The sequence below is a fragment of the Hydractinia symbiolongicarpus genome, chromosome 11 (genome assembly GCF_029227915.1).
Source record: "Hydractinia symbiolongicarpus strain clone_291-10 chromosome 11, HSymV2.1, whole genome shotgun sequence".
In the NCBI taxonomy this organism is placed as follows: Eukaryota; Metazoa; Cnidaria; class Hydrozoa; order Anthoathecata; family Hydractiniidae; genus Hydractinia; species Hydractinia symbiolongicarpus.
The window spans coordinates 25,629,921-25,648,443 of NC_079885.1; the positions used below are offsets into that span (position 1 = coordinate 25,629,921).

At 33.8% G+C, this 18,523-nt stretch overlaps 2 protein-coding genes across 2 annotated transcripts; one reads left to right on the forward strand and one right to left on the reverse strand.

Annotated features, from left to right (window-relative positions):
* Positions 1–2,186: 2,186 nt before the first annotated feature.
* LOC130613603 (thyroid peroxidase-like) lies at positions 2,187–4,849 on the reverse strand. The gene is made up of 7 exons (XM_057434923.1): positions 4,642–4,849; positions 4,334–4,550; positions 3,804–4,021; positions 3,755–3,757; positions 2,533–3,619; positions 2,335–2,350; positions 2,187–2,261 (listed from the first exon to the last, which is right to left on the reverse strand). The coding sequence occupies exons 2-7, from the start codon at positions 4,408–4,410 to the stop codon at positions 2,187–2,189; spliced, it is 1,476 nt and encodes a 491-aa protein (XP_057290906.1). The 5' UTR covers positions 4,411–4,550; positions 4,642–4,849.
* Positions 4,850–12,222: 7,373 nt separating this feature from the next.
* LOC130613604 (peroxidase skpo-1-like) lies at positions 12,223–16,329 on the forward strand. Its single transcript, XM_057434924.1, has 11 exons — positions 12,223–12,559; positions 13,009–13,132; positions 13,222–13,256; positions 13,304–13,465; positions 13,566–13,782; positions 14,047–14,135; positions 14,212–14,259; positions 14,474–15,560; positions 15,643–15,649; positions 15,854–15,906; positions 16,188–16,329. The coding sequence occupies exons 1-11, from the start codon at positions 12,223–12,225 to the stop codon at positions 16,327–16,329; spliced, it is 2,301 nt and encodes a 766-aa protein (XP_057290907.1).
* Positions 16,330–18,523: the final 2,194 nt, after the last annotated feature.

Genomic DNA, 18,523 nt, shown 5'->3' on the forward strand with positions numbered 1-18,523 from the left:
TTGATCAATTATACCGATGAATGATCTTCAGTAAAGTGTCTTTTGTTTGAAAACGTTTTATCATTGTTGTAATGGTTGATGATCTGGAAATGTGTTGAGTTTTTTTTCCGTGGTTTCTGCTTTTATATCATATTATCGTGATAAATCATGCGTAAAAAGAATAACAGCAATCAATATTATGCAGAAAACTATGAAGGGATTGGTCCAATGCCATTTGCATATATTATAGGGATACTTCCAATCCATAACATAGTAAACGACTTCCAGTGAGTATAAGCTGTCGTATACAATAGTTCAACTTCTGGATTGATAAGCGGCGTTACTGCCAGGAAAAAAAGAGATGTATAAATAATGTCTAATATACTTCCGGCCATCGAAGAATACAACATTGTTATTAAGCAAAGTTGCTCACATCTAGTTTTTCAGCAAATCGCAACACATAAGGCGAGAATAATCTAGACGGTACAAAAAAACGTGGAATGATTTGGAACCATGAAAATATTTCGAGATAATGAAAGTTACCGGGAGGTAACTGTATGCTTGATGCACAGTTTGCTAGAGATTTGTGATCCAACTGCGTTGTTTACACTTTGAAAAGCCATCCTAAAAAAAAAGGTTCTTAAAATCCCAAATTTTGTCATCTCTTTTGTTAAAGATACTAGATAATTGTGTGGTGCTCAAAAATTTTAGTAATATTATGTTTTATATTTCAAGCAAGTATAGAATGTAAATAAGAAGTTATTATGTTGAAAAGAAAAAGTTGGATTTGATATTTTTACGAAATTTTATTGGGAATCCAAAGTCTTTTTTCAATGATAAAAGGTCGATTAGAAAGTGATTAATTTTTTCAATTTCTTTCTTCATGTAGAGGGAAGTGATTTTCACGAATTTACAAAGATCTACAGGATTTGCAAGATTTCCGAGAAGTAAAAAAAAAGTTTGGACTGGTTGTACGGTTTACTAGCTAGCATAACTGTTAATCGAAACACTTGAATAATTTCTCTAAATTGCAGTAAGTAAGTAAAATATAAGCACAATATCAAATTTATATTTTGGAATTCAAATGTGAAGGTTAAGAAAGAAAAATATAGCTAGCTATGCAGGAACAATTGTCCATGTTTCACGATAGACCTATTTCCATATCCATTTTCGTTCCGCGGAAGATACATAACGAAATACCGAAATATATGAAAACGAAATTTGTTATGAGCAAATTTTTAGTTTGCAGCGAAGTAGTGCAGATATGTTTTGTTTACTTGCAATATTTGCAAAATTAGTTTGTCATACAGCCTAATTATTAACATTCAGTGATAATATGGAATAATAGCATGTATCTGCCAGACCTTGGACCTTTATAATGGTTTGTTTATTATTCTTGGTTTTATATGGGCTAGGTATTAGCTAGCTTTGAATATGATGATATGAGTGGGTAGCTAGCTTTGAATATGATATGAGTAGTTGGCCGTCTGACTTGTTCCAAGAAAACGTAAAATATTATGGTGTTATCAAAATTGGTGATGTTTTATATATATATCCTGTGTTTCCACTTACTGAGTATACGTTATATTTCAAACAACATCTTCAAAAATAACATTAGCTAGGCGTACTGACAGTGCTTCCCAAATAAAAGTTGATCTTGTGGGTGACCCCGCTTGTTTTTTCAACTGAGACAACAAGGTTACTTTTGTAAGTATTTAAAAATCACATTTAACACATTTGTTATTTCAGAATTAGGATACTAATTTGACTTGATGGAGCTTTAAATTTCCCTTAGAATATTCTATTTATACTTGATTGTATATTGAAAAAAAATATAAGGTTCACAAAAGGGATGATATCCTAATTCTTAAATTTTTCATTCAAAGAGAGTTACCATCTTAGCGATTTTGCTCAGTTAAAAACAGATTTTTTCTTGGGAGGATCATTTCACGAAGTAATTTAAAACATTTCCTTAAAAAACAAACAAAATGGTTACTCGAACTGTTCTGGCGTAGTTTTGTGAGGTCAAAAAAAAGTTTTAGTTTTCTATGTTTACAAAAGACACCATGGAAGAATAGCAACACCCTCTTTATAACTGCGTTAAATACGATCTTCAGTTAAAAGTGAACAAGTTGAACGTTGATAGATTCTTAAGCTTGCATGTAAACAACTAGCATCCTGCAATTTCCTCATAACTAATCTCGTTTTTATGTCATTCTTACTTCCGCATTCGTATTTCGCGAAACAAAAATAGAAATGTAAATAGGTCTACCATCTACGATCTAAGTCGAACGAAGAAAAAGTTTAAGTCAACCCTGCAATCGATCAATCACGTTTGTTCGAGTGAAAACTCACTGTTAGGTAAAGCCATCTACATGGGAATTAAATCAATATTATCATATACCAAAACATTGGTATGGTATTCAAAGAAACAAACCTACAAATTCTACTGTCTATGTGGTACTATATTAAAAGCAAAATTAAGCTAAAAATAAATAAATAAGTAGTGATTAAATACAATAAAAGAGAATGCCTTCCGGAACAAGCCCTTACAACCAGGCACGGAAGTCAATATCTCTCAAACCACTGCATTCTCTTCGTACAGTAGTGGATGTAACAGCTCGCATAGCTCTCGGTTGAATCGAAACAATGTTTTTTAACGTATTGCATAAAACTTTTGATAATGTCATCCTGTTTATTTCTCTTCTTTGATTAATTGTAAATACTCCAGGCCTTTCGTACCAAAATCGATCACCATCTCTGAAACGCTCAAATTGGATCTTTTGAATGCACTGAAAAGTTGGGCCGAGCATTTTTCCATTTGTACGTGTTTCTGCAATACCAGCTGCAAATATGTCGATATCATTAGGGTTATTGTACACTTCCGCGAATTTATCAGCAATTCCCTTCGGCATGACACCACCCAAATCGGCAAATGTGTTAACAGCAGGTAAATTACATACTTTTCTCCAAGCTCCATATGTTTGTATTCCATGATCACGTCCTCTTTGTATGTTCAAAGCTGTCAAATCTGCACGTCTATTTTCTCCAAGAGGAACGAATAATCTCCTGACGAGACCAAAAGCAAAACTTGTGTCCACTCTCTGTGACTGGTTAGCCAGTAAACCAAATGCTGTTGATTCGATACCACGTTGACGGATAGGAACAGTATTTTCAAATGATGCTTGAAGAGAAATATCGTCAAAAGCCTTGTCAAAGTTGCTGTTGAGTTGAGCCCATGCGTTTGGTACCAAGCTGTGACCAAATCTGAATGCTGCTGTTGAGAAGACGTTGATAATGCTTGCATCAACAAATGGTTTGTATCCTACGTATGGACTCAGATCAACAAGACTTGGCAAGAATTCATTGTACACAATACGTTGACAGATGGCAATATTTATCTTTCGAGCAGTTTCAAAAAGCAATGTTTCACTCCATTGTTTTCTAAGTTTCGTCAGTTGTTTAACAATGTAGTTATGATTTCTAACAAACACTGTATGCAACGTGTGAAGGACAATATTCTCATCTCCACGGTCATCACCAACTAACGAACAACCTCCTGGATTAATACAATCCGGGTCAGATGCTGGCAGTCTTATGGGCATCAAATCATCACTTGTCACTCTCAGTAACCCAGTTCCTTAAATAAAAAGAAATTATTTCGTTAGAATTAATGTTTCTTTCGTTTTGATAAAATAAACTTTTAAAATTATGCTATCTTCTTGAGAGATAAAAGAAGCACAAAAGAAATGTGTAAACATTCTTACAAGCCTACCATCTAATCATGAAGAAATTTTGATATGAAGATTTTCTCCAAAACTTACCATCCAATCTCCTCAGCTGATTGTGAACAGCCAAATTATTGCTGTAAACTTGAGATAAATCGATATAAGAAGAGATTATGTTTATCTGCTGTCGTGTAGTTCTTCTACGGGATCGTTGACATACTGGAAATGATCTTGCAAGCGATAAACATCTCGCTCCATTTGGTCGAAATCGGATTGGAAAACATGGATATGTAAATGCAGTATCGGAGCCACATCTAATAGATAGAAAACAAGTTGTGTCTAACTATTTGGGTGAATATGCTTAAATAGAAATCAGAAAAGTCCGTGATGAAAAAACAAAAAGTAATTTGATAAATTTTGTCACTTGGTTAGTAGCAGGTCATCACTACCGGTTTTTATGATACACCAATAATGTTACAAAGGGAAAACAAAGGGATATAACTCCATGTAATTCTTTGTCAGATTTACATCAGTATCTTTTCTTTGATTATCTAAAACTTCTGAATTTGATATGATTATCCCTTAATTTCAATATAAAATTATATTAATTAATACGTAATTCTTACCCCGCTGAAACATCACAAGTTGGATGTGTTGTGTATCCAATATCATGATCCAGAAACTGTCCAAATGCCATAAACATAGCAGAGAGTCCTCTGGCTCTTTGCCGGTTACGACGTTGGACAGTAAAGATGGCGTTGGAGACTTGAATAGCTGTAGGAACGGTTGGAGTTGTTCCAGGAAAGCCACGTGGAGTGTCAAGATTATCAACGTAGTCGGCACCTAAGATGATAATGATAGCAAATGTCATATTTGGCAGCTTTTATTTGACTTTCTAACAAGTTATATTCACAGAGAATGTTATTTTTCTTACTTAGTAGTCTTGATAATGGTGTATTTGCAGCTCCTTGTGTTCTCTTTAAAAGGTTGTTGCAAGTTCCATCAACTGTTCGAAATTCTGGTTGTGAAGTGGAACATGAAGGTGTTGATACTTCGGGGATGCAATTTGATAAGGTGTTTCCAATATTAATGGTTGCTAAAATTAAAACTTGACATTGTAGCTACAGGAATCGTTTCAAGAATAACAAGGGGAATTTGTCAATATTTTTATGGATGCAGTTTCAACGCAGTTAAAGTAAAAAAAATCATGTTATTTGAAACTTACTTTGGCTCGCAACATTCTGCATAAACAATGATAAAATGACTAAAGCAGAAGTTGACGAAAATATATTTGTTAATTCCATTATACTCTTTTCTTTTTCTAGTGTCTTCTATGAATATCTTTCTCTGCAGTTGAAAAGTGAATAAAATAAAAATGTTAGCCCTATTTATATGCTTTCAAGTTACCACACAAATTCATTAAAATGGATTTATAATTAGGAAATGTAATTACGGTTTGCTTTGTTACTGGGTTTAGGAAGTGGAACTGAGATTACTCTTATAAAGGTGATTACAATAATTATGGCTACGTCAACATTTAAACGCAGCATCCTTCTCGGTTTAGTGGTAATTACTTGAAGCAGATTGAGTAAAACAACAGGGAATAATACACTAATACACGTTGAAAAAATGAGTCAGTTAAGAAAACTTTTAAATAAATCATACGCTCATCACATTGAAAAAAATACTGCTCGAAATCATTCTTAATAATCATATTCCGGTCTTTGCTTGTGTGTTGTGCATTGAAGACATAATCGAAAATTGAACTATTATTTTGTCTTGTAAAAAAACTGGTGTTATGATACATTCAATTTAAAGTAATGATACCCTTGCTACCTATCGTGTCCTTTCAAATACAATGACGGTAAATTTAGATATTTTAGGTTTATTTATATGTTATTATTACCCGATTGCAAAGGTAATTATAATCGAAAATAACCCGCTTAGAAAGTTGCATTGTGACTTGTTGGTTTTTAAAAAAAGTGTCGCTATTCTTATGTTCTCAGAAAGATGTAATTAAAAATCGGGAAGTATGACTATTAAATAATTTTAAAAGCGGCTTGTCTGTTATTAATTTTTAAAAAGCAGAACTGGTTACTCATGACAGTTCTTTTAATCATACAAACGAGGAAGTTATTTACAAGTAATGAAAAAGCTACCTTTCAACCCTTGTAACTCTTGTAGAAAGTACATTCTAAGTCGTGTTGTACAATGCACGGGTTCGCCCGTCCTTTTTATACCGCATTGCATGCGTCTCGCTACTTGCGCAGCTAAGCTACCATTTTGCGTGAAAGACAGACAGACAGACAGACGTATACGGGCATTATAATATAGATGAAGACTTTTTAAATTCGTAGAGTTTCAATTTCAAGAAGATTATTCTGTAAGTAGTTGTAGGTGGCGGGTAGCCTAGTGGCTATTGAGTTCGCTTCGCAATCACAAAGTCCGTGGTTCGGCTCACAGCCCAAGAATGTGTAGCAAGTGCTTGACCACAGCTACAGGGTAGCCCATGCCATGTGAGAAAAATTTGGTAGGCGATGCCAGTGGATACCTAATGTACACATCTAGAGTACAGAATCTACATTGATAACAGTCTTTCCAACGCTGAAGTTGCTATATCCTGTGTAAAAATTAGGAATAGAAATAATAATAGTGGAAGGTTTCGTACTAAAAATAAAAAACGAACTCAATCCGCAAGAAGCTATTAATGAATGATTCATTTGCGTTTATTTGATTATAAGCAAAAGTGAGAAGAAGTTTTTATTTTTATTTTTGAAGAGCAGAACAAGATTTCGACTAATAGCACACCATTAGAAAGTCTCCATTTATGTTTTTTGTTAATAATTGTTAATTTAACGTCTAAGGCAAACATTATTTTTAAAAAAGTTTTCTGTTAGTGTATGGGAAAAAGTTTCTTTGATAATATAATTAAACTCAATTACGGAAGTCCGGACATACAGTTTTTAGCAATTTTACAAGTAGGTTGTTTTAATATGGTTGGAAGCCGACAGAAAACGATCTTTATTTTAATGAATCAACTCTAAACTTGCTTCCGATAAATGAGTAATCTGAGATTCAGATATTCCTAGTCTAATTAAAGTCTAATTATATACACACGTTTCTTTCACTAAAATAGCCCATCGAATCGCTTCAAACAGAAGTGTATTTTTACATATAAAGAAAACAGAATGACAACTCTTGTTTTTAAAACTCTGAATGGTTGACCGTTTCCTTATGCCGCAAGGAAAGCTTAAAATCATTTCAACTTTCTCTTCCGTCGGTAGAGAACAATAAAATTCAAAGATTTTGTCCCATTTGCTTCCTACAGTAAAAAAAACAAAAAACTTCAAAATATTTTTTTAGATTGGAGTTTACTCTTTTTCGCGACATCTTGTTTTCACGATTGTGTTCCCCGCTTTCCTGTTAAGTATCATGTCTAGGAAGTAATTTCATCACTTATTAAACTATGTAGCTGAATGGCAACAACGTTATGGTAAACCAACATAGGGTAGTTAATCGTCAATTGATAAACCACATATCGATAACAAATATTTTGGTTTGCTTTATTGCATCGTTTAGGTTTATCCCTGCTCACCACATGCAGTAAGCTAAAACAATATTAGAAAAAGAAGGAAAATTTTCCTGGTTCTTCCAAAGAATCATTTTATCGGTTGCTTTCAAATCTAAGTTAAGGTGTAGGTAATTTATATATGCTTGGTTGCTTCATCTCAGTTATCCAACACCTGACAAGCAATGGCGCTATTGTTTAGAAAGTAGAATAAGGTAGTGAATGAAAGTGTCAGTTGGATAGGTCTAAAGACATTTTAACGACAAATAAAAAGTAGGACAGGAAGCGTGATGCTAACTAATTCCGGAATATATGTTGACCTCTATAAGTAAAGTACTTGCAAGATAATAACAAGCGAATATCTCTGAAGTTTGTGTTCGTTTAGGCGAAAGGGAGTTCCTTTGAATCGAGGTCGTTGCACATTCAGTAATTAATGAGCAAGAGAAGTGACTTAGTGACTTGGCGGCGAAGAACAAAATTGGCTATTTTACCGGCATGTATGTAACTTTACACGGGCCAAGCTCGAGATTTACGGGAAATCGGGTGTTTTCGTTTGCCGGCGATTAAACTTCTTTTATTCGGCGTCTCATCAAAAATGAAAACATTTTTGAAAACTACAAGGCTCATGCGTTTTAGTGGTGAAAAAATAATTTAAAGAATCGTTCGGGAAATGTGTTTACTCCCTGGGTACCTTCTTTGTATACATTCGACTATACGGGCCAAGCCCAGAATTTACGGGAAATAGCGGGTTTTCGTTTGCCGGCGATTGAACTGCTTTCATTCAACGTCTCATCAAAAATGAAAACATTTTTGAAAACTACATGTCTCATGCGTTTTAGTGGTGAAGAAGTAATTTTAAAAATCGTTAACCAGCGGGCAAAGTGCGCCGGTCTGTTCATTGCACGAAACCCGTTTGCCGGATTTTTAATATGTGCGCGGGATATACGGAATATGAGCAACTGGTTAACAGTTCGATTTTTTTTACCATATTCGGCATGAAAGCAGCGCTATATTTTATTAAAGGACTCGAATAGAACTTACTTAAGTATTTAGTTTTGATCGATAACACGCACGTCATTCAGGTCATTTTGGTCAAGATATAAATGTAGCTATTTTAGTGAAAACAAGCAACAAAAAAACTGTAACCACTTTTAAATAGACGCCGCTTTATCGCAAAAGTTAGATCGTGCACCGTAACGGATTTACGTCAATGAATAATTAACTAGTATTTACGTGTGTTTCCCATCAATCTGTGTATTTTAGTGCAATTCAAAAAAGGAAGTTTTTATTTTTGGTAAATAGCTTTTTATGTGTTCTTAATAGCTCTGAATAAGAAAGAGGGAGCAAATGACGTAATGATCTTTTTTAATTTTTTTACAACCTGTAAGAATTTTACACTAAACAAGTCTTGCTCAAAATTATCATTTTACAAAAAGATTTCAAACATAAAAACAAAAATTAAATACAGTGTGACTGAAGCAGATAATTTTGGAATGCGCCTAAATTTTTCCCAAACTAAATATAGCATTAATGAAGGCGGATTTTTATATTCTTAGCAGGAGTGTTCGTTGACAGGTAAAAGAAAACTAGTTACTCCACCAATATTAAAATGACTATTGTTCAAAATGAAGGTGCTGTTGTTGCATAAATAATGTTAGGAAAAGAGGAGTAAAAAAGAATATGGCTAACCTTAGCAAGTTCAGCTGTCTTGTTTACAGTAAACTAGAAAAAACGAGCTCTTCATACAAGTGTTTGTTTTAGATAGATAGTTGCACTGTAAATAAATTTACCACGACAAGCAAAACAGTTGTCTTATGGAGCTCTCCATTTTAGAGGATTTTCGATTTCAGAAGGTTCTACTGTAAATAAATTCGTTAAATAAATTTGTTTAAGATTTCTTTCAAAAGCAGGGGTAGTTATTGCGACAAATGAGTAATAAAAATCTACTCTCGACATCAAGGTATTATTCCTACATTGAATAATCCTCCAGGGAAGCTAAGATAATAAGAATTGTTTAGTTCTAACTTTTTGTCTCGTTTTGATGTCATGCAACTTTTATCTACTTGCAGAACAATTAATGCAATTATATTTCGGAAAATTAACTTCCTACATAATGATACAACATCAACGACAACTTCCTTCTCGGTTAAAAGAAAGAATGAATTAAATGATTTGAAAAAGAAAATTCTCGTGAAAAAAAGAAATCTTAACTTTGTATACGAAACACTGAAAGAACTATATTTTTTTAAAAAAATTCGTCAACACATCCAAATTGTTTGCCTTATATATAACGATTACGCTGTTGTAATATTTACTTCAAAGCCAAATTTTAATCAAACATGAAACGTGTAGAAAATTCCTCTTTTATCGTAAGCGAGAAATTAACTCTGCAAACTTTCGTTTAAAATTTTTGACAAACTAAGTGTTAAGCTTGGTTTTAGTCTCTATGTATAATATGCAGAAGTTATTTAACAATGGTTGAAATGTCACTTTGCTGCTCTACCGTTAATGTGCATAAATTCATTTGGTTACACACTGAAACATAGCAGAGGTTTTGTCCCATGCAACACTCTAGCACGGGGAAAGAATGGGTAATATTAATCGCCCTCTGTTCAACAAACTATACAGAAAGACAGCTGAATAGTATAAGTAACTAGTCATGTCAATATGGCACTGGTCATTTCATTATACTGACAAAGTGCCATGAACGAATCGAAAAGAGATCTGTAAGCTATAATAACATGTGCTGTAAAAACGATAACTACTAAACTATATCAATGTTAAAAGAAGAAAGAGCTGTTAAATAGGACACTGAATAATAAAGAGTGCTAAGTTTGAAAAAAAAAACAAATTGAAAGAAAAAGTTAGTTGATTAAATGTTTAATTCATTTCAAAAATTATTCATAGAAAAATCATCCAGCATGCTGCGTAGAATTGCTGATCATTTAATTTAAATTTTTCGCATTCGCATAATTTGTTGAAAATGACTATTTGGGATGCAACGCGAAAATAGCTTTTTTTTCAACAGGGTTGCATAAAATTTTTAATAAGTTTGCATGATAAGTATTTTTATACACGTATGTAGAAGGATTTTTATATTCTAACTAGATGCTTGCATAAACGTACAAGCTGATTGTATATCTGCGTAAGTAGAAAAAATCTACTTGTATGTTATTGTTTGGATTCAATAAATGTTAGTTTTCAGGATTGCGTTTTTAGTCAGAAACTTCCATCTTCTCCGTTGAACCTTCGTTACAAGAAAGCATGGTTTAAATGGTCTAATTATTTAATAACAAGAAATGCAGGAGAAATATGATGCAAAAATAAAACAAAAAATTTTTCGTCAATTATGCTGTTTCAAAATTAAAGAAGAAATTGCAGGATATGTTTTTTTAAATTCACTGAAAATTTATTAAAGCCCTAACTTTCTTTGTACGTCTCTGTACGTTTTTGTAACGTATGTATCTAACAATGTTTCATTATGTGCTAAGAACAACACCACTAAGTGCTTACATGGGACATGTCGAAATAATTTCTTGTGCTAAGAGACATTTTTACGTGACTTAAACTTTAACATAGGTAAATTCTGGTTCCTATACCCCTTGTTTCCAGTTTACCTGTGACATAGGGGTTTAAACATGTAGCATTCGTTTCCTTTTATAGAGTGATTTAAAGTCAATCTTTAGCATTTGGATAGGTAGCCAATGTTTGTTCTTCTTTTCTTGTTTTTCTTTAACATTTTTTCAGGTACCATAATTACCTTAAATATATAGAACATTAAAAAACTATACAAATTTCTAAGACGTGATACCAAAATTTACTATGATGCTGTATCATTTAGTCATTTTAAAGTTTCATATATTTTGTGTTAACACTGTAAAAAATGTCTATCAGAATTGGAGGAAGTTTAAAAACCTAGTGTTTTTTGTTTTGACTGTCTTTTTTTAAATATCTCAGATTACTCGAACTGTCTGTAGGAGCATAGGAAATAATTAGTTCGAACAGTTATTAAATTGATACAATGACTGCCACCACAACGCCTTTTTGATACTGTCATTTAGAAGCGACAGGTTTGCCAACTGGTCGGTGGATTCAATCCGTTTACAATTAGCTAGAATACTTAATTATTTTGAGTAACTTCCGTTTTCGTTTATTTTTTGTGTAGCTAAATAGTAACATACGAAAGTAAAAACATCAAAGTATTTTCCTAGCTTTAATCGCAGGTTTTCTGAGACAAATTTTAATGGCGTGGCCTTGTGGTTATGATGTTTGCTTCATAATCACAAGGTCCGTGGTTCGGTCCACAGCGCAGGTGTGTTTAGCAAGTGTCTTCATCACAGCTGCGGGTCAAACCATGCCAAGTGAGGGGAATTGGGTAGGCAATGCCGGTGTATACCTAATGTGTACATTCAGAATACGGGACTCACGTTGATAACAGTGTTTCCAACACTGTTGTGGCTATATCCTGTATAAATATTCGGAATAATAATAATACTGTTACAATATTTTCTTGCTATATGCTTGATGTGTTGGACAGGACCTGGGCGTTAATCTTCTCTAGTAGTTAGGATAATTATGGTTAGTGTAAATGACATCAATGAACTTATACTTATATAAAAAGAAATGCAGGAGTTTTGGTATAGAAACACATATCATCAATTCCTTGTAACAGAAAGTTCTTTCTTCACCCTTGTTTAAACTTTAAAACCTTTTCATCCATAATTTCGTGACAGCAGTTACCGGATGTATGGCCGTGATATTAAATTGTTTACATGTGGAATTTGTACATCTTGTGGTTAAAAAAATATATACCATTAAATAGAACTGGCGGTTTGCACAAATTAAAGGCGGGTTACTTGTAAGGTTATTAAACACTGTGCATCCTGGCATTAACAGTTCCGTGCATGCAATAGATAAATATGGCGCAGTTTGTCTCATATTCTATTTATGATATACTACGTCATAGCATTTAGCCTATCGCCTTTTAAATATTCGTTTGAGATCACAAGAGTTCATTGCGATCAATTTTCTGAAGTTAATTTCTATATTGTTATCATTGGCTATATTCATAAAAAACGAATATTAACGTATTCTTCTCTAACTTTAATCGCAGGTTTTCTGAGACAAATTTTCTTTCAATTTCAAACCTTGTGTACTTCAAACATTGGTGCACATATACAGATAAAGAAGAAAGACACAGTAAACAGAAAAGGCAGCACTCAAAGCGACCGCCTCGTAAGAACTGTAGCACAGTTGATCTCACAAAAATATAAAATGAGAAATTGTAATGCAGTGCTTTATTTAGGGGGGGTTAACGCAAGTTGATTATAGGTGGATATTACATTTTCACTAAGAAATATCCATATATTTTCGAACTCTTTTGCCGAAAGGTTTTAATAAACCTCACGTGCACAAGACAACATACAATAAATAACAGCTATTTTCAAAATTTTAACAGACAATTTTTTCCTCCGCTGTGAGTAAAATTTAATCGCGATAACTTCCTTAACCATACATCTTACCAGACATTTTTTCTGGAAAGTTAAAACAAGTTTGACGCAAAATCACATTAGTGACCTTTCTGAAAAGTTTTATCTGAATTCCACTTCCTAAACCCGGTGACAAAACAAATCTTAATCGTCAAGGTGCAATTAAAAAAGTATCCTAATCAATTTGTGTGGTAATCTAAAGCTGTATAAATAGAGCCAGTAATATTCACTTCAATTCAAACAGCTTCTGAACTACAGAAGACACTATTAATAGCAGGCACAAAAGCTGTCAACCGGAATAGCAAACATGGTATTACTATATGTTTCAGCAATCTTATTACTGTTTATGCAGAATGTTCACAGCCAAAGTAAGTTCAGTTTTTTTGTAATCACTATATAGTTAAAAGCTTTCATTAACTTAATATTAATAATAATGTTTTTGTTTTTGATTATGCAGACACAACCCTCTTTTCAAAACTTTATTATACCAAGGCAAATTTTGTTATTAGTTAAACAACAATGCCATATTTTAATTTTAGCAACCATTAATATTGGAGACACCTTATCAAATTGCATCCCCGAAGTATCAACACCTTCATGTTCCACTTCACAACCAGAATTTCGAATAGTTGATGGAACATGCAACAACCTTTTAAAGAGAACACAAGGAGCTGCAAATACACCATTATCAAGACTACAAAGTAAGAAAAATAATATTCTCTGTGAATATAACTTGTTAGAATGTCCAATAAAGGCTTTACTATAGCATAAATATAACATTTACTATTATTATCATCTTAGGTGCCGACTACGTTGATAATCTTGACACTCCACGTGGTTTTCCTGGAACAACTCCAACCGTTCCTACAGCTATTCAAGTCTCCAACGCCATCTTTACTGTCCAACGTCGTAACCGGCAAAGAGCAAGAGGACTATCAGCAATGTTCATGGCATTTGGACAGTTTCTGGATCATGATATTGGATACACAACACATCCAACTTGTGATGTTTCAGCAGGGTAAGTATATGCATAAATAAATTTATTTAATTCATAAATGAAAATGACAGGCACATGAAATTTAGTAGCTTTAGATGATTGGATTGCATTCAATTTCTTCTTCCTGTATCATTATCGATGATCATACCAACCGTAGTTACAACCAACTATTTAAAAAAATGTTTTACCTAACACTAGAGACTGATCTTACCTCCATTTTAACAAATCTGGGCTAATAACGACATAAATATGTAGGCTAAAAAAGACATGTTCCTTCTCTAATAGATGTGGCTCCGATACTGCATTTACATATCCATGTTTTCCAATCCGATTTCAATGGAGCGAGATGTTTATCGCTTGCAAGATCATTCCCAGTATGTCAGCGATCCCGTAGAAGAACTACACGACAGCAGATAAACATAATCTCTTCTTATATCGATCTATCTCAAGTTTACAGCAATAATTTAGCTGTTCACAATCAGCTGAGGAGATTGGATGGTATGTTTTGAGATCTCCTTTATATTAACATTACATTTTTTCATGATTATGTAGCAAGCTTTTTAAAATGTTTACACTTTTTTATTTTGGTAAACTGATGTGAAACCGATACTACTTTTATCTTTCAAGAATATAACGAAGTTTTAAAAGTTTATAATGTCAAAATAAAAGAAAACTTAGTTCTAATGAAAAAAAATTATTATTATTATTTAAGGAACTGGGTTACCGAGAGTGACAAGTGGCGATCTGATGCCCATAAGACTGCCAGCATCTGACCCGGATTGTATTAATCCAGGAGGTTGTTCGTTAGTTGGTGATGACCGTGGAGATGAGAATATTGTCCTTCACACGTTGCATACAGTGTTTGTTAGAAATCATAACTACATTGTTAAACAACTGACGAAACTTAGAAAACAATGGAGTGAAACATTGCTTTTTGAAACTGCTCGAAAGATAAATATTGCCATCTGTCAACGTATTGTGTACAATGAATTCTTGCCAAGTCTTGTTGATCTGAGTCCATACGTAGGATACAAACCATTTGTTGATGCAAGCATTATCAACGTCTTCTCAACAGCAGCACTCAGATTTGGTCACAGCTTGGTACCAAACGCATGGGCTCAACTCAACAGCAACTTTGACAAGGCTTTTGACGATATTTCTCTTCAAGCATCATTTGAAAATACTGTTCCTATCCGTCAACGTGGTATCGAATCAACAGCATTTGGTTTACTAGCTAACCAGTCACAAAGAGTGGACACAAGTTTTGCTTTTGGTCTTGTGAGAAGGTTGTTCGTTCCTCTTGGAGAAAATAGACGTGCAGATTTGACAGCTTTGAACATACAAAGAGGACGTGATCATGGAATACAAACATATGGAGCTTGGAGAAGAGTATGTAATTTACCTGCTGTTAACACGTTTACCGATTTGGGTGGTGTCATGCCAAAGAGAATTGCTGATAAATTTTCGGAAGTGTACAATAACCCTAATGACATCGACATATTTGCAGCTGGTATTGCAGAAACACGTACAAATGGAAAAATGCTCGGCCCAACTTTTCAGTGCATTCAAAAGATCCAATTTGAGCGTTTCAGAGATGGTGATCGATTTTGGTACGAAAGGCCTGGAGTATTTACAAGCAATCAAAGAAGAGAAATAAACAGGATGACATTATCAAAAGTTTTATGCAATACGTTAAAAGACATTGTTTCGATTCAACCGAGAGCTATGCGAGCTGTTACGTCTAATACTGTACGAAGAGAATGCAGTGGTTTGAGAGATATTGATTTCTGTGCCTGGCTGTAAAGACTTTGTAAAACTTTCACCTACCATCGTGGAGTTTGGTCATGTTTTTATTTATACTTAAAACTAATTTTCCTACAGCTATGTAGTATTTATAATTTCCTTTCTTTGTAAAACTAACAATACTAGAAAAATATATTAATGTAGCAATGAAGAAGTTTTTGTTCACACAGTAACCTACTGTCAAAAGTAAGAAAGGCAATTCTTTAATACACAAATGAAACATGTTTAAAAGAAATTTTTGTGTCGGGTACACACCTAATCAATGTATTATTATGTAACGTTGCTGTAGGAAATATTTATCCGTGACTGGATTATCATGGACAAAATAATGAATTCAAATAGGTGAAATAGTCACGACTTTGCAGCCGACAAGCTGCAAACTCGCTACTTATCTATGAGCACACGTAGGGAAGGTAGCGAGCGTGTAAAATAAGCTACTTGTATTCTTTAACGCGCCGGCACTAAGTCCACTGTGTGTACAATGTACAATGAACATTGAGAAATAAACGTTTACAAGTTAAAAAATGCGCCACTTTAATATAGAAACAATCAATATGATTACTTGTGGTGGCTAGGTTTAAAATTAGCCGTTCTGTTTCGTTATATTTTGTTCTTGATTGTAGATACATAGACGAAAATAAACTGCAAGAAGATACGCACGTGAAGAAAGTTAAGCTTATTTCCTCTTTAGTTATTTCAAAGTTTTGTCTTCACTATACATCAAAATGTAGATTTTTTAATCAAAACAGACTGAAGTTTTGCTAATACAAAACCCCCTGGAACATATGTCTTTAAAATAAACCTTTTTCGCTTTGGCGAAGATGAAACCGCTTAAATGGACAAAATAGAAACGTGAAAAGGTTTTCAATATAACCTTTCAACCTGTCAGAAACACGAAGACAAAAAGAGAATCACATTTTACGATCGGAACACTTTTTTCAAATCCACATTATGTATGTTTTAAAAGATTGTCAATTAAATAGAAATGATATTTACCATCCGTTAAAAATGTAAAAATATTTTTCTTGTTAATCGATCGTAAAAAGTAAGCAAACAAAAATTACCTTCGATGATGTTGCTTGATACTCTCCAATACTAACAGTTGCGCTGAAATGAATAATTTTTCCGAATTGAAATGGAGACCTAAAGGTAAAAAAAATTTTGAGTGACAGCCTTCCATGCAAAAAAAAAAGAACTGAGGCACTAAATATTCGATGTTAGAAAATTGTGCAAAATACAGTTTGACTACAGTTAAATGCAGTTTCTCAGGTCCATTTCGTAGATGTAAAAAGTGAACTCTGGTAAATGGAAAGATATTGATTTAAAATTTACTATAGGGTATTTTTAGACCTGTCTGATAATATTCTTCATTTTGAGCTGGCCAAAACAGATCTTACCTGATAAAAATCTTACAGACTCGGCAAAGCACCGTGAAGGAGATACTGCTACAAAATAATATAAAAAGGAGAAGCAAAAACGGAACCTAATTGTAACGATTCTAGGAAGCGCGTTGGGAGGAGGCTAAATTTCTCCTTAGGCGAGTGCCGAGTTGCCAATGTGTGAATCCGCCCCTGATGGACACGAGGCAAACTCGTGCTGCAACCTATTACGATTCTAAGGTTAGAGACAACGTGTTTAAAACGGGTGACATAGTGTGCATGTTGAACCCAAGGAACGTGTCGAAGAAATTAGCTTAAAACTGCAATAGTCCGCATGAAATACTACACCCATTTTACAAAATAGCAATCGATAACAACAAGGAAGACTGCAAATGGGTCACACGTGATAAGATTAAGTCGTTTCCACCTACATGGGAGGATGAGCCAGATATTTCAAGTGATGGTTGCCCTCTACGATTCTTCTGATACAGAAAGTGGTAACGAGAAAATCAGCGGTAGAGGGTAACAACAGATACAACCTCGCCCAAATTCTCGTATGCCAGAACAATTAAGCAATTTACTTGCGTGAAGTTATACTTAACCCACCAATTTTAGACGGGTGAATATATTTATTTATTTTCCTCTGGATTATGTACAGTATTTAGGATTTTTCAGGAAAAGAAAATAGTAAATATTGTGGAAGACAGTAGGGAAATAACCAACAGACCGTGAATAAACAACACAAACATAACATGTATCTTAAGTGGATAAAATTTCGCGAGGACTAATTTTCGTGAGGTTAAAAAAAGTACATTTCGCGAGGGTTTATATTTGCGAATCACAAACTAGGAAAAAAATTTTATCGAGTGTGAGGTCACCGTCAGAAGTAATAAATGACTATGTATTCGCTGTAGTAGAAACGTTACAAAGATCTATATGTCATCACAGGTATGGTTCACCATCAAAAAAAGACGAATCAAATAAATAAATGCGTGTGAAGTGACGGTCACCATTCCACTATTAAAGGCCATTTGCTGTTGCAACGCTATGAAGAAATAATACAAGAACTTTTTTAGGAACCGAAAGATGAAGTTATAACAGGTAGTTTTATTAAGAAGAATGCTAATGCCACGTTCAGTTTGATGCACAGCCAAAAGCAAAAAGGAAAACGGATCCTGCTCAAAAACGCGTAAAATGCAAAGACATCCATCTTTTTTCAGAGACTGTAAATATTAATTTATGTATACTGCAAGCACGAGGCAAAAATCAAACTTCTACATGACTTACAGAACTCTATGAAAAAAGAAAAAAAAAGATGAGGAAAAATTGTTGTTTTTAAAAGTTTCGCGTTGATTTATTTTAGCGAATGAGCCCTTTTCAAAATTTTCACGAGGAATAAATTTCGCGAATTGGGCTTCGTCAAACTTTTTACCAGCATTTATCTTCGCGAATTTAGCCGAAAATCGCGAAAATTAATCCAGTTCTTTATATCGCGGTCCCACAACACATAACATATAAGCCAAATGAACTGGACAGATGTTTATTATTTTACAAAAATGTTATATTTTACACTTATATGT